Here is a 16,488-nt window from a genome sequence, read left to right on the forward strand (position 1 = left end):
TGTTTGTTTGTGTCACAGAAACCCAGGAAAGGGAAGTCCATATTCAAGTCTAACTCAGGAAAATAAATAAGTAAAGATTCTGATAAGTGGATTTATGAATGGAAAAATCATTCGAGTTTCTGGGCAAGTAATTACCAGACACTGGAAATGTAAATTTGCACTGTTTTGGAGTGCACCCACTCTATGACCCAATTATTTTATTCCTGTATATATACTAGAGAAGGTTTTCCAACAGTGGAACCATCCTTTGATGGTTTAGAAGTTAGTGGGTGAGAATAGCATCTATTTATGAGACTGATACATGCCCATTGTGCTAAGAAGGCACTTGAACTAGCATCTACTTAATGGGTTCATAGAGTGCTGCTGTCCAGTGTTTAGATGAACTACTCCATGATATTTCTGCCATTGCATCCATTTTGTGTGGCCAAGGGGCATGCTGGGACCTCAGACTGACATTAGTCCTTCCCTAGATAATGGTCTACAGAGTCACAAAGCCTAAGTCCTAATGTCATCGTCCCCAGCAGCCCATGTGAGCAACAGCTCCCTTGCCTGCCAAAACTTTCACCTCGTAGATCTCTTAGCTAAGCCCCCCGTGGACCATACCAAAACTCCACTCTTTTTGGTTTGAATTGACCCACCTGGTTTTAGCTTTGGAACTTCAAACACATCTGGGGTGGGTGGGTGGGACCCTAATGAAGACACGTACTCCAGGTTCTGCTGAACTTGCTTTGCTTGCACGCTGTTTTGACCTCGCCTTGAGACTCCTTGAAGCATGAGGTATAGGTCCTCCAACCTGTGAGTAATGAACTTCTGTAAATAAACTTCACTTTCCAGTGTGGTCTTTTGTTGAACGTTAGTTCACCATCCCAAACGCCAGGATCTACTTTAATAATATTAGTTTAACAAAGTAAAAGCCGTTGCCATATCTGCTTTTAAAGTTCTATAATAAATGCAGACATTGTGATATTTCACTTCATGCTTTAGTATGCAAGTGGAAAAAAACCCGAGTGTATTCTACAACCACACTACCATTATTACAACTAACAGTTAAAGCTGACATTTCAGGCAATGGAATGTTTCCTGCATATTAGAATTTTCCCAATTACAGGGCGCCTGGGTGGCTCAGTTGGTTAAGCGACTGCCTTCGGCTCAGGTCATGATCCTGGAGTCCCGGGATCGAGTCCCGCATCGGGCTCCCTGCTCGGCAGGGAGTCTGCTTCTCCCTCTGACCCTCCCCCCTCTCATGTGCTCTCTCTCATTCTCTCTCTTTCAAATAAATAAATAAAATCTTTAAAAAAAAAAAAAAGAATTTTCCCAATTACAATGTCTCTTTCATTTGGTGAAATCAATATTTCATAACGAACCAGAATTCCCCGTTATTGTCACGTGGGTAGAGACCAAATCTCACCTATCACAGCCCGCTCCAGGGCAGCTGGACACATCACCACCCACGGCTCCTAAAGGACTGAGCGCAGAGGCTTGTGGGAAATGTAGTCTCCCGCTGCAATTCGAATTCCACAGGAATTCCCGCACAGGACTCTGGGAGTCTTCCGGGTTCCTTCTGCGCACGGGCGGACCCGCCCCCTCTTCCGCCCGGCAGTTCCGCTCCCTGCTCTTCTCCCTCAGCTGCTGCCACTGCCGCTGGTGCGTTGGTTTCTGTGTCCCTGAAGGTTGGTGCGAAGGTGGAAAGGGAGCCCTGCGACCCGCGGGGACTCGGCGGGGGCGGGACCTGACGTGCAGGTGCGACCCACGGACCGGGGCTTGGTGCGCGGGGCGAGGGGCGCTGGCAGGGCCGACTCGGGCTGTGCTTGCAGGGGTTGCTTCGCTGGGAGAAGGCACGCTGTGGAAGACCCGGCGGGTGCTTCGGGGAGCTTGGCGAAGTGGGCGTGGAGTGCAAGATGACAGCGAGGGCGGGGGTGGGTCTGCAGACAGTCCGCGTCCGCGTTCCAGCTCTGCCGCTGCAGCATCCTGGGCCGCGCCGGGAAGCTTTAGGACGTTCCTTTTGCTCGCCTCTGATGCGGGCGTCTTGGTGAATAGTGAAGTGACCCCGATTCCCTAGAAATCATTGTGAAGGGCGCGCGCGCCCGGGTCTTACTGGGAGGCCGTTGTATCTGCGGGGTTTCTTGGAGTCTCCTCAGCAGGCCCAGTGTCAGGTCCCCTCCTCCACTATGCAGCCTGCCGAGCACTTGCGTTTATAGAAGTTGATGGAAGACCTAGTTTCCAGGGACCGCTAGTTCTAGGAGAGATGGTTCGGCCCCGGACGACAGTCTTGTCTTCTTTGGAAGAAGGTAGCTGTTAGGAAGCACGAAGGGGAGGCGCCCCGTGAACGGGAACACGACTACCCCTGTGACCTGAACCCTCCCACTCGCGCTTCAGAGCAGAGGCAGAAGAGTCCTAGAAAGGAGAAGACCCCAACTTTGCATGGCCAAGCAGTTATTGATGCTTCTGCCCGGAGTGAACAAGATTTGGGGGATACCACCTCCCCCAGAAGTTACCAGGGACTGCGTGTTATTGGAAGGTTGGGCCTGCTTTCAGGAGACCTGAGCCAGGCTGAGACAGGTGGGCAAAGGCCCCCGAAATGTCACTCATCCGAGGGGTCTGAGGTGGAGGGATAACCTACTGCAGCTGAGAGAAGCCACCTGCCCGTGCTTGCGAAACACTCCCATTGCTTTATTCTCCCCTCATTGTTGCTGTTATCTGCACTCTGTCCGCTTACGCAGCTAGAGATGTGCTGATGCTCCCTCTGTCTTGAATGTTCTTCCTGATGGCTCAGGAAGGGTTTGCCAGGGCATCTCTGCCTTATAAGAAGGATGGGGGGCGGGGCGCCTGGGTGGCTCAGTTGTTAAAGGGACTGCCTTCGGCTCAGGTCGTGATCCCAGGGTCCTGGGATCGAGTCCCGCATCGGGCTCCCTGCTCCGCGGGAAGCCTGCTTCTCCCTCTCTCACTCCCCCTGCTTGTGTTCCCTCTCTCGCTGTGTCTCTCTCTGTCAAATAAATAAATAAAATCTTAAAAAAAAAAAAAAAAAAGGATGGGGGGAAAAATGGATTTGAGGACATAAGTGGTCTGCCAGGCTCACATGATTTGCATACATCAGGCATCCTGGCTTTTGGATAGTGTTATCTCTTTTGCCACAATTAAGCGACAGCACGTTTGTTTCTGACACCATTTTTGATAAATGCGGTCAACTTAAAACAACCATTTCTTAGAAGAACTTGCCTTAAACATGCTTATCCCATTTTCCCTGTTGCTTTCTCTGTCATATGTCTTATGCTCAAGGCATTTATAATACAGGTGTTTCCCACTCAATGCCAGTAATCTGGTCTGTGAAAATAAAAAATTCTACAGTACAATGCCAGGAGCCTGTTTTTCCATTTTTCATTGTGCAAAATGGGAAAATTAGACTACATCACATTTCTTCTCTAAACCATTTTTTTAGAATGTAAATAAAACACAGCATGTGCCCAACTGTAATCAACAGACTCATATAATGAAGTAAAGGTGTCAAGATGTAGTCTTCTGAAAGGCAGACAGTTTTGTGTGATTCCCATGGTCTCTCTTCCAGCAGACTCACTGAAATCCATCGAGTGGGCATTCTTTATGCTCTTCCAAAGTTCTGTATGTGGTTGTCAAGTTCTACTGATGGTACTTGGTGTGTTATTCAAGACTTTCTCCCCCATGTAATTTTGTTAAAAACATACTGAGTTTGGGGGTTTAAATGTATCACTTTAGCATTTGCTAGGTAACAGGCCAACCACATTTAATGACTTTATTTTTTTTAAAAGATTTTAATTAATTTATTTATTTGTCAGAGAGAGAGCACAAGCAGGGGGAGCAGCAGGCAGAGGGAGAAGCCCAATGTGGGACTCGATCCCAGAACCCTGGGATCATGACCTGAGCCGAAGGCAGAGACTTAACCAACTGAGCCACCCAGGCGTCCCACATTTAATGACTTTAAACAAGGGTCATTTTATTTTTTTTTTGAAGTCCTACGGCCCAGCACTTGGGGCTAGGTTTACTTGATCAGTTCCTGTGTTAGTGTTGCCTGGTTCACAATAGAGGCCATACTCATCTGGTGCCATGACTAAGGTTGGTTGGTTGAAGAGGACTTCATTTACTTTTTTGGTGGTTGGTGCTGGCTCTTGGCTGAGCCATGTGTCCTTATCAGGCTAGCCCCAGGCCTCTTCACAAGATGTTAGTGGAAAAGTACTCTTCATCCTGTGTCTGGGTTGTATGTGCTGAGTTCCTTTTGATGAAAGCAGATCAAGTGGCAAAGCCCACGTCAGTTTTGGAGGAAATGAATACAGGGAAGCAAGTCATTGAGAACCATTACTGGAACAGTGCACAGCAACAACATGTACCATGTACCTTATGAGCATAAGACATAAGACAGAGAAAGTCATTAAATGTTTTCCTATAAAGTCATTGCCCAAAAATGTTGGTTGCAGGATATATACGTTCTGTGAAGATGGGGTATTTAAACCACAGGTGTCCTCATGGAGACACTACTGTGAAACCCTGCATGTATGTCTCTATTAATAGGAACATAGTTAATCATTATTTAAATAAGTCATCTTCAAAATCTTAAATTGATTCTTACTATTAACTGTTGATAAGTCAGTAGGAAATAGGTGTTTTGATTAACTAAAGATAAACTGTATATGTAAATTAATGGGCTTGTGGGTACTCCTTCAATAGGGTCTTTCCTGCCCTTTCTCAAGGTGTAAAATATTCTTGTCCCACAGAAGGTGCTCTCTCTCTCTCTCAATTGTCTTTTCTAGCTAATGTGTAAAGCACTTCAGACAAGAGAATCCAGGATCTGGGAGCAAGCCACAGCAGTCCTGTCATGACCCTAGTCCATTCACCTTCTCTCCCAGCTATCTTTCCAGAGTCCTCTGAGTTTCCAAGAGCCGTGGAAGATGAATACATCTCTGGTGAGTTGTTTGTTTGTTTATTCCTCAGCTTGTTTTACGTGGGCCTTCATAAGCTTGATGAGGAAGGGCTCATACTTTAAAATAGAAAAATAGAAATAAGTAAAATGCAGCTTTAGGGAGATATACATAGACCTGATAAAGGTGGCATGTAGATATGGGCAGGTTATATAACCGTAGAGTCATCCAAGGTGAGTGCAGATTGGTCTCTGGTGTTTCTGATGCCATGGCAAAAAGACACACATAGTTGCTACCTGTTCAGAAAGGACCCTTAGGAGAGGCGTGCCACATTCTCTTGGGACATGAAAATTGATGTAGTGGACAGTGTTTTGCTACCAGTCTGGAAATCAACACTTTCAGCACTCTGCAGTGGTGATGGTTACCTAAAATACAACTTGCCTAATAAGCTTTGCTAAAATAGTGTCCCAGACAGCTTTTGGAGGGCCCTACTCAATCCACGGCCCTACTCAATCCATGATCCAAGGCCCTATTTGATCCAAACCTTGGGATGTCTGTAGGACTGAATGGACTGCAGGTCTTTAAATAACTCTCCATGGGCGCCTGGGTGGCTCAGTCGTTAAGCATCTGCCTTCGGCTCAGGTCATGATCCCAGGGTTCTGGGATCGAGCCCTGCAGTCGGGCTCCCTGCACAGTGGAGAGCCTGCGTCTCCCTCTCCCTCTCTCTAGCTCCCCCTACTTGTTCTCCCTCCCTCTCTCTCTGTCAAATAAATAAAATATTAAAATAAATAAATAAATAACATGTTTCTCTCAGCCAGTCTGTCTGTGTAGGTTGTGCATCCGACTGTTCAAAGTTGTATTTTCTGACAAATAGTTCTGCGACTCGTTTGCACCTTAACCTACTCAGTGTTGTCTTAATTCATGTTTTCTAAGTGGAGAAATAACCTACAACCTACATATCAACCCAGATTATAGTTTGATTCAATGACTGTGCTGTAGGCTTTGCCTTACTTGAATCTTCTGCTGTACTAAAACTACTGTCCAGGATCTTCTCCTGGACATTCTTGTCTGTTAGCTTCTATGGTGGCCTCCCTGGTGATTTCTCTTTGTTTCCTCTCCTGAACGTAGCTCATCCAAATGTTCAAATCTGGGCCCCATTTTCATACTATATGGTTTTTCTTGAGTTGTTTGGCCCTCTGTGGTTTGACAGTGTTGACAATTCCTCTCTCCAGCTTGGACCTCTTCCCTAGCCTTTCGACCACAGGTTCAACTCCCTGGTGAATGCTTCTTTTGTAGCCATCCAGAAGACACCTCAAACTGAGCGAGTCCTATGTGAAAAGCACATCTTCCTTTCTTCCCTCATGTATGATACTTCTTCCATTTATCCAGTGACTCAAATGGGATTTCTCCTGGCTCCCTCCCTCTCTCTCAGGTATAATCTCATTTAATATGAAGTCCTGCTACTTTTGTTTGTTCTTTTCATTTTATCTAATATCTGCATCGGTGCTCACAAGTACAGTAACTTTCTGTTTTACATTGGTATTATCATTCTCGGCCACACCTGAAGAACGATGTGTTTGCTTGTTGATCAGGTTCAGTCCCTCTTGAGCTGTGCTACTAGGTACATGTGTGGTGGCAGCTTGAAGAGTCTAGCTGGAGAGAAGCATTAAGGAATTAGATATATTTGAACAAGGTTCAAGATGAAGGTAGGCAAAAGTATAAAAGCAAGGAGCACAGATTTTGATAATTTTTATCTTTTTATTTGTATACAATTTTCAGTGATTTTATTTATGGTTTTTATTATCATAGAAATATAAATTGCTAGTTCAAAAATGACCTGTCATGTGTTCAACCCTGTTAAAGAATATTTAATTTTCTGCTGTTTCTGCTAATCTCTTGAAATGAGTAGAGAGAAATGGATGTATGCATCAACATAAGTCATTTTGGACTAGAAATTGGTGAAAAGTTGGTTAACTTCAAAATTTTGATAAAATATACATAACCACAAATTGGCCATTCTGACTTATTTTTTTAAATTTTATTTTATTATGTTAGTCAGCATACAATACATCATTAGTTTTTGATGTAGTGATCCACGATTCATTGTTTTCATTCTGACCATTTTTAAGAGTACAGTTCAATTTCATTAGTTATCTTCATATTGTTGGGCAGATCTCCAGAAATTTTTCATCTTTCCCAAATGTTGCTCTACTCATTAAATACCAACAACCTATCCCCTCTAACTCAGCCTTTGGCAACCATGGTTTTATTTTCTGTGTCCATGAATTGAGCCTCTCAAGGTGAAGCCATGCAGTATTCATCTTCCTGCGACTGATTATTTTACTTAACATGTTGTCTTCAAGGTTCAGTTGTGTCATAGCATGTTGTGGTCGTAACTTATATTTGTTACTCCCATGAAGTTGAATTTAATTACCCTTGACTCTCAAAGCATTTCTCATATTTTTTTCTGTAAGAACTGGAAGAGACAACTTTTTTAGCCTTAATAACAGATAAAATGGGAAATACTTAGAAAGTTTTTCAGTCCTACAGGTTCCTGGATTTCTAGTATTTCTCACTTTTCTTTCATCCCTGTAAACTGGACTGTTTATTTCCCCCCGAGCTCATCACTTTCCTATAGTACTTTACTAAAGGCAGTGACTAGTAGCTGATATTTACTACTAATGATGTTTTCCCACCTCTTTTTCTAAAGCTTTAAGCCTGTGAGGTAAACATTATGTGACTTAGTACATACCACTCATGTTACTTCGGTAACACTACGTACATAAGTATCGGTTATTGTAAGTAACACTGTGATCTATCGTTTAGCCCCTGGTAGCAGGGGCTAAACCAGTTTCTTTGCCCTGCTGTTGCTGTTGTTGGTGGTATTTGTTTCTGTCTGGTTATGGTGCCCATTCATTATCAATTAGGCCCACAAGAAAGGTTTCTTTCTTGTTCATACTACCTATTCATCATGGGTTGGCTTTGTTTTTTCTCCTTTCTGCTTTATTCAGTGTTCCAGACAGAGGAGTTGTGTTTTTTTTTTCTTGTTGTTGTTTTGTTTTTAAACTGTAACATTGTTGGTCCTCTAACAGAGGGAGAATATGGGGATCTATGCATGGCTCCTACAGCTTCTACTTAGAAGTGACATGTGTCATGTCCATTCACGTATTATCTGTCAAGGCAAGATAAATGGAGGAACACAGATCTGCTTATGTGAGTTCCACCTCAAAGGCATGTTAATCCTTTTGCAGAGAAGGGCACCACAGGGTGTGCTATGGATTAAATTGTATACCCCCAGAATTTATATGCTGAAGGCCAGCTCTAACTGTCAATGTGACTGTATTTGGAGATCAAGGCTTTAGAAAGTAATTATTCTTTTTTTTTTAAAGATTTTATTTATTTATTTGAGAGAGAGAGAACGAGAGACAGAGAGCAGGAGAGGGAGGAGAAGCAGACTCCCCGCCGAGCAGGGAGCCCGATGCGGGACTCAATCCCGGGACTCCAGGATCATGACCTGAGCCGAAGGCAGACGCTTAACCATCTGAGCCACCCAGGCGCCCTAGAAAGTAATTATTCTTTTTTTTTTTTTTTAAAGATTTTATTTATTTATTTGAGAGAGAGAGAATGAGAGACAGCACGAGAGGGAAGAGGGCAGAGGGCAGAGGGAGAAGCAGACCCCCTGCTGAGCAGGGAGCCCGATGCGGGACTCGATCCCGGGACTCCAGGATCATGACCTGAGCCGAAGGCAGTTGCTTAACCAACTGAGCCACCCAGGCGCCCCTAGAAAGTAATTATTCTTAAATGAAGTCTGAAAGGTGGGGCCCTAATCTGATAGGATTGGTGGCCTTATGAAAAGAGGAAGAGGAGGGATCTTTACCTCCCCACCATGAGAAGACACAGCAAGAGGGTGACCATCTGTAAGCCAGGAAGATAGTCTGCACTGGGAACGGAATTGACTGACACTTTGATCTTAGACATCCTAGCCTACAGAAATCTGAGAAAAGAAATTTTCTTTTTAATCCATTCAGTGTAGGGTATTTGTTATGGAAGCCAGAGCTGACTAATAAGGAAGGGACACTAAAGTTTGGTGAACAGAAGCATAATGTACCATACTCTTTTTATTCTTGCCCAATTTTCTTTCTTTCTTTTTTTTTTTTTAAGATTGAGAGAAAGAGAGCAGGAGCAGGGGAGCAGAGGGAGAAGGAGGCCCCCTGCTGAGCAGGGAGCACGACGCGGGGCTCGATCCCGGGACCCTGGGATCATGACCTGAGCTGAAAGCAGACACTTAACGGACTGAGCCACCCAGGCACTTTTCTTTCTTTTTTTTTAAATTAAATTCAGTAGCCAACATATAATATGTCATTAGTTTTTGATTTGGTGTTCAATGATAAATGGTTGAGTATAACACCCAGTGCTCATCACACCTCTTTAATGCCCATCACCCAGTAACCCCATCCCCTTCCCACCTCCCTTTCCGCAACCCTCTGTTTCCTGGAGTCAGGAGTTTCTCATGGTTTGTCTCCCTCTCTGATTTCTTCCCATTCAGTTTTCCCTCCCTTCCCCTGTGATCCTCTGTACTATTCTTATATTCCACATATGAATGAGTGAAACCATATAATTGTCTTTCTCTGCTTCACTTATTTCAGTTAGCATAATACCCTCCAGTTCCATCCACGTTGATGTAAATGGCAGGTATTCATCCTTTCTAATGGCTGAATAATATTCCATTGTATATATGAAACACATCTTCTTTATCCCTTCATCTGTTGAAGGACATCTTGGCTCCTTCCACAGTTTGGCTATTGTGGACATTGCTGCTATGAACATTGGGGTGCATGTGCCCCTTCTTTTCACTACATCTGTATATTTGGGGTAAATACCTAGTAGTGTAATTGCTGGGTCATAGGGTAGCACTGTTTTTAACATCTTGAGGAACATCCATACTGTTTTCCAGAGTGGCTGCACCGACTTGCATTCCTACCAACAGTATAAGAGGGTTCCCCTTTCTCCGCATCCTCGCCAACATTTGTTGTTCCCCATCTTGTTAATTTTAGCTATTCTAACTGGTGTAAGGTGGTATTTCATTGTGGTTTTGACTTGTATTTCCCTGATGGCAAGTGATGTGGAGCACTTTTTCATGTGTCTGTTGGCCATTTGTATGTCTTTTTTGGAGAAGTGTCTGTTCATGTCTTCTGCCCATTTTTTGAGTGGGTTATTTGTTTTTTGAGTGCTGAGTTTGAGAAGTTCTTTATAGATATTGGGTATCAGCCCTTTATCTGTAATGTCATTTGCAAATATCTTCTCCCATTCCATGGGTTGCCTCTTAGTTTTGTTGGCTGTTTCCTTTGCTGTGCAGAAGATTTTTATCTTGATGAAGTCCCAGAAGTTCATTTTCGCTTTTGTTTCCCTTGCTTTTGGAGATATGTCTTGCAAGAAGTTGCTGCAGCCAATGTTGAAGAGGTTACTGCCTATGTTCTCCTCTAGGATTTTGATGGATTCTCACATTGAGATCTTTCATCCATTTTGAATTTATCTTTGTGTATGGTTCATTCTTCTATATGTAGCTGTCCAATTTTTCCAGCACCACTTGTTGAAGAGGCTGTCTTTTTTCTTTTTTTTTTTTTTTTTTTTTTTGAGGCTGTCTTATTTCCATTGGAAATTTTTTCCTGATTTATCAAAGATTAGTTGACCACAGAGTCGAGGGTCCATTTGTGGAGTCTCTGTTCTATTGGTCTACGTGTCTGTTTTTGTGCCAATACCATGCTGACTTGGTGATCACAGCTTAGTAATACAGCTTGAAGTCAGGCAATGTGATGCCCCCATCTTTATTTTTCTTTTTCATCATTCCCTTGGCGATTTGGGGTCTATTCTGGTTCCATACAAATTTTAGGATTGTTTGTTCCAGCTCTTTGAAAAATGCCAATGGTATTTTAATAGGGATGGCATTGAAAGTGTAAATTGCTCTGGGCAGGATATTTTCACAATGTTTATTCTTCTAATCCATGAACATGGAAAGGTTTTCCATCTTTTTTGTCTTCCTCAATTTCTTCATAAGTGTTCTGTAGTTTCTAGAGTATAGATCCTTTACCTCTTTGGTTAATTTATTCCTAGGTATCTTTTGGTTTTTGTTGCTATTGTGAACGGAATCGATTCCTTAATTTGTCTTTCTACAGTTACATTGTTAGTGTATAGAAAAGCAGTTTATTTCTGTGCATTGATTTTGTATCCTACCACATTGCTGAATTGCTATATGAGTTCTAGTAATTTGGGGGTGGAATCTTTTGGGTTTTCCACATAAAGTATCATGTCATCGGTGAACAGAGAGAGTTTGACTTCTTCTTTGCCAGTTTGAATACCTTTTATTTCTTTTTGTTGTCTGATTGCTGAAGCTAGGATTTCCACTACTATGTTGAACAATAGGGGTGAAAGTGGGCATCCCTTTTGTGTTCTTGACCTTAAGGGAAAAGCTCTCAGTTTTTCCACATTGAGAATGATATCTGCTGTGGGCTTTTCATAGATGGCTTTTATGATATTGAGGTATGTTCCTTCTATCCCTACACTGTGGAGAGTTTTAGTCAGGAAAGGATGCTGTATTTTGTCAAATGCTTTTTCTGCATCTATTGAGACAATCATAAGGTTCTTGTCTTTTGTTTTATTAATGTGATCTATCACATTGATATGTGGATGTTGAACTAACCTTGCAGCCCAGGAATAAATCCTACCTGGATGTGGTGAATAATCCTTTTAATGTACTGTTGGATCCTATTTGCTGGTATCTTGTTGAGTTTTTTGGCATCCATGTTCGTCAGGAATATTGGTCTGTAATTCTCCTTTTTGATGGTGTCTTTCTCTGGTTTTGGGATCAAGGTAATGCTGGCCTCATAGAAAGAGTTTGGAAGTTTTCTTTCCATTTCTATATTTTGAAACCGTTTCATAGGTATTATTTCTTCTTTAAATGTTTGGTAGAATTCCTGTGGGAAGCCATGTGGCCCTGGACTCCTGTTTGTTGGAAGATTTTTGATTATGCTTCAGTTTCTTTCCTGTTTATGGGTCTGTTCAGATTTTCTATTTTTTCCTGTTTCAGTCTTGGTAGTTTATAAGTTTCCAGGAATGCATCCTTTCCTTCCAGATTGCCTAATTTGTTGCCATATAATTGCTCCTAACACATTTTTAAAATTGTCTGATTTCCTTGCTGTTGGTCATGATCTCTCACTTTTCATTCATGATTTTATTAATTTGGGTCCTTACTCTTTTCTTTTGGATAATTCTGGCCAGAGGTTTATCAATCTTATTAATTCTTTCAAGGAACCATCTTCTAGTTTCATTGATGTGTTCTACTTCTGGTTTCTATTTTGTTGATTTCTGCTCTGATCTTTATTATATCTCTTTTCCTGCTTGGTTTAGGCTTTATTTGCTGTTCTTCAGGTCCTTTAGGTGTAAGAATAACTTGTGTATTTGAGATTTCATTTTATTTGAGAGAGGTTTGTGTTGCAATGTACTTCCCTCTTAGGACCGCCTTAGCTGTATCCCAAAGGTTTTGAGCCGATGTGTTTTTATTCTCATTAGTTTCCATGAGTTTTTTAAATTCTTTGATTTCCTGATTGACCCATTCATTGTTTATCAGGATGCTCTTTAACCTCTAAGTGTTTGATTTCCTTACAACTTTCTTCTTGTGATTGAGTTTCAGTTTCAAAGCACTGTGGTCTGAAAACATGCAGGGAATACTCAGTCTTTTGGTATCGGTTGAGACCTCATTTGTGACCTAGTATGTGATGTATTCTGGAGAAAGTTCTATGTGCACTTGAGAAGAATGAATATTCTCTTGTTTTAGGATGGAGTGTTCTGTATATATCTGTGAAGTCCATCTGGTCCAGTGTGTCATTCAAAGCTCTTGTTTCTTTATTGATCTTTTGCTTACATGATTTGTCCATTGCTGTGAGTGGGGTGTTGATGTCTCCTACTATTAATGTATTATCAATATGTTTGTTTATTTTGGTTATTAATTGGTTTATATAATTGGGACTTAGATATTTCCAGTTGTTTGATCTTCTTGTTGGATAGGCCCTTTAAGTATGATACAGTGTTCCTCTTCATCACTTACTACTACATCTTCGGTTTAAAATCTAATTTGTCGGGGCGCCTGGGTGGCTCAGTCGTTAAGCGTCTGCCTTTGGCTCAGGTCATGATCCCAGGGTCCTGGGATCGAGCCCCGCATTGGGCTCCCTGCTCAGCGGGAAGCCTGCTTCTCCCTCTCCCACACCCCCTGCTTGTGTTCCCTCTCTCACTGTGTCTCTCTCTGTCAAATAAATAAATAAAATATTAAAAAATAAAATAAAATAAAATCTAATTTGTCTGATAGGAGGATTGCTACCCCAGCTTTCTTTTAAGGTCTGTTAGTTTGGTAAATGGTTCTCCACGCCCTCACTTTCAGTCTGGAGGTGTCTTTAGGTCTAAAAGGAGACTGTTTTAGACAGTATATGGATGTTTTTTGCTTTTTTATTCAATCTGATACCCTTGTCTTTTGATTGGAACATTTAGCCCATTTACATTTAGAGTAACTATTGAAAAATATGAATTTAGTGCCATTGTATTGCCTGTAAAGTCCCTGTTTCTGTAGAGTGTCTCTGTTACTTTCTGGTCTATGGTACTCTTGGGGTCTCTCTTCACTTACAGGATCCCCCTTAATATTTCTTGCAGGGCTGGCTTGGTGGTCACATAATCTTTTAGTTTCTGTTTGTCCTGGAAGCTCTTTATCTCTCCTTACATTCTGAATGACAGCCTTGCTAGATAATGAATTCTTGGCTGCATGGTCTTCTCATTTAGTACCCTGAATATCTCATGCCAGCACTTTCTGGCTTGCCAGGTTTCTGTGGATAGGTCTGATGTTATTCTGATGTTCCTCCCCCCATATGTAAGGAACCTCTTCTCCCTAGCTGCTCACAGGATAGCTTCTTTTTTTCTAGGATATGCAAGCTTCACTATTACATGTTGGGGTGTTGATCTATTTTTATTGATTTTGGAAGAGGTTCTCTCTGCCTCTTGGATATGAATACTTGTTTCCTTCCCCAGATTAGGGTAGTTCCCAGCTATGATTTGCTTAAATATACCTTCTGTTCCTCTTTCTCTTCCCTCCCTGTCAGGCACCGCAGTAATTCTGACATTGGTTCGTTTCAGGGCATCATTAATTGCTCAGAGCCTTTCTTCATGGGCTCTGAGTTGTCTTTCTCTCTTTTCCTCAACTCCCTTCCTTTCCATCAGCCTGTCTTCTAGATGACTTAGTCTCTCTTCTGCCTCATTTACCCTAGCTGTTTGAGCAACCAATTTAGACTGCATATTACTCATAGCATTTTTAAGTGTGGCCCGATTAGATCTCATTTCTGCACTTAGAGATTCTGTACTGTCATTTGTGCTTTTTTCAAGCCTAGCTAATAACTTTATAATTGCTATCCTGAATTCCATCTCTGACATCTTATATCCATATCGATTAGCTCTGTGGCAGAGAACATTGCCTCTGGTTCTTTCTTTTGTTGTGAATTCCAACTTCTAGTCATTTTGTCCAGAGAAGGTTGGGTGAGCAAATGAACAGAGTCCAAAATAACAACCATGATCCAAGCTAAATATACCCTAGAAAAATCCAAAGTGGTCAGAAGCCACCACGGAAAAGCGAACAAAACCAAAATGAAACAAAACAATAAAAAAGGGGTGGGGAGAGACTATAAACTTGCAGGGTGGACAAAGCAGGGTGATCTACTTGTTCCTGATCAAATTTTGGTGTGTGTGTTAGAAGACACTACATCTCAAAATTGCAAAGAAAGCAAAACCTATATATATGTGTGTGTGTGCGTGTGTGTGTGTATACATGTACATATATATTTATATAATGAAATAAAATTGAAATCATATAATTAAATAAAATTGAAATTGAGTGAAAAAAGGACTAAAATGAAGCATATGTCTGTAAAATGTAGATGTAAAAAATACAAGTTAAAAAGTGACTTAAGAACATAAGTTGGTAAAACAAGAAGGTAGTTGAAATGGAAAAAAGTTAAAAAGAAATGGAAAATGTTAGACTGAAAGATAAATGAATCATGAGAAAACACCTGTAGTGCAATATACTATTTTTCCCTGCCGCTGGAGTTTTACAGTCTTGTGGGATCCATAAAGTTGTAGTCCACGTGTTCTTCCAGTCTGTCTTCTGGGAGAGGGGCCTGCTGTGCTGCTTCTCAGGTTTCTTTGTCTGAGTGGAGTTGCCCCACCTCTTGTCAAATTCTTGCCAAATTTTCTATATGAACTTTTAAATTATCTTTTGTGTATCTAAGAATGTGTTATTAGGATAAATTATATTAATTTACTGATTTTGGGAGAATTGATGTTTTTGATGTAGATCCTTCCTATTCATGAATATGGTATGTCTTTTCCTTTGTTAGTTCTTTTTGTATCCTTCATCTTTTTTCCCCTGCCATGGTTTAGTATGTTTTCTGTTAATGTGTTGATATGTATTCTGCTTTTTGTTGTTGTTGTTGTTATAGTTTGAGTGGTTTTTGTATATGAACTTGATGTATATGTTTTTACATATTTTTTATAGTCTGATAATTTATAAAATTTTCTTACAGAAAATTCTTTTTTGTATAGAATATGTCATAGGATTCTTGGGTTTTCTAGGTAAAAAATATTTGTAAATCATGACCATTTTCACTATATTTTATCTCTATTTAATTGCATTGACTGTTATCACTTGTAGATTTTTGAATAACTGTGGTTGTAGCGCATCCTTGTATGCCAGTGGTTCCTCATTAAGTGTGTTGCTGGCTTTGGGGTAAGACATTTACATTGTATCATTTTAAGGATGCATCCTCTAAATCTTCTTTTGTTGATGGTTATTACAAATGGGAGGTTATTTTGTAGATACCTGCTCAGTGTTTATTTAAATGATCATAGGGCTTTTCAGAAATATGACTATGATGACATGTTTTAATAGATTTCTTAATATGGGGGTTATTTCTATTCCTAGACTAATCTTTAGAAATTCTTTCTCTGTCATGGTCTCTTTCTGTGTCAGTAAATATTGGTATTTCCTAAAGCATGGTGTCTGTTCCTTTTCTCCTTTCAATCTCTTAGGTTTCTCTTTGAGCTCTTTCATTCACTTGGTGGCTTCAGTCAGCTACTGCTAAAATTCTGCAGCTTCCCAAATCTTTATCTTCAACTTAGATTTTTCTTGAGCTCTAGATCATATAACCGGTTGCCATTTTGACATCCCTACATACCTGACCACAGAAACTTCAAACATGCTGTGTCCAAGATCTGTGTCTTTTGTGCCCAGTGCACTCTTGTGTCCTCTTTTCCAATTTCACCTTACAGTACCTGTATCTATCTAGCCGGTTGTACAGACAGCTTGGTAGGAAAACTCCTCCTTCATCCTTCTCAGAGCAAATTAGTGCCAAATTCTGTTCCTGCTTTTTCTTTTCTTTTTTCTTTTTGGGATTAGTTCCCTATTCTGTAATCTAATTGCTCTATATCCTTTCACCTCAAGTTTGTCCCCTCTGACTCTCTCTTAAGCTCTCCCCATTTTCCTTATAGGGGATGACTATTAAATTCTTTTTTT

General features: G+C 41.2%; 1 protein-coding gene across 6 annotated transcripts in view; it reads left to right on the forward strand.

Annotated features, from left to right (window-relative positions):
• Positions 1–1,561: 1,561 nt before the first annotated feature.
• The window catches only part of LOC102745329 (zinc finger protein 717), a 21,939-nt gene continuing 7,012 nt past the window's right edge, over positions 1,562–16,488 (forward strand). The window contains exons 1-3 of one of the 6 annotated variants that reach the window (XM_081823239.1): positions 1,576–1,740; positions 2,377–2,559; positions 4,779–4,931. In XM_081823239.1, the coding sequence (XP_081679365.1) occupies positions 4,917–4,931 (15 nt within the window). In that variant the 5' untranslated portion in view covers positions 1,576–1,740; positions 2,377–2,559; positions 4,779–4,916. Of the gene's footprint in view, positions 1,741–2,376; positions 2,560–4,778; positions 4,932–16,488 lie in introns of all 6 variants that reach the window. The other 5 variants (XM_081823240.1, XM_081823241.1, XM_081823242.1 and 2 more) reach the window with 5 other exon arrangements.

The sequence above is a fragment of the Leptonychotes weddellii genome, chromosome 6, assembly GCF_054177405.1.
Source record: "Leptonychotes weddellii isolate Sample4059 chromosome 6, ASM5417740v2, whole genome shotgun sequence".
Taxonomy (NCBI): Eukaryota; Metazoa; Chordata; class Mammalia; order Carnivora; family Phocidae; genus Leptonychotes; species Leptonychotes weddellii.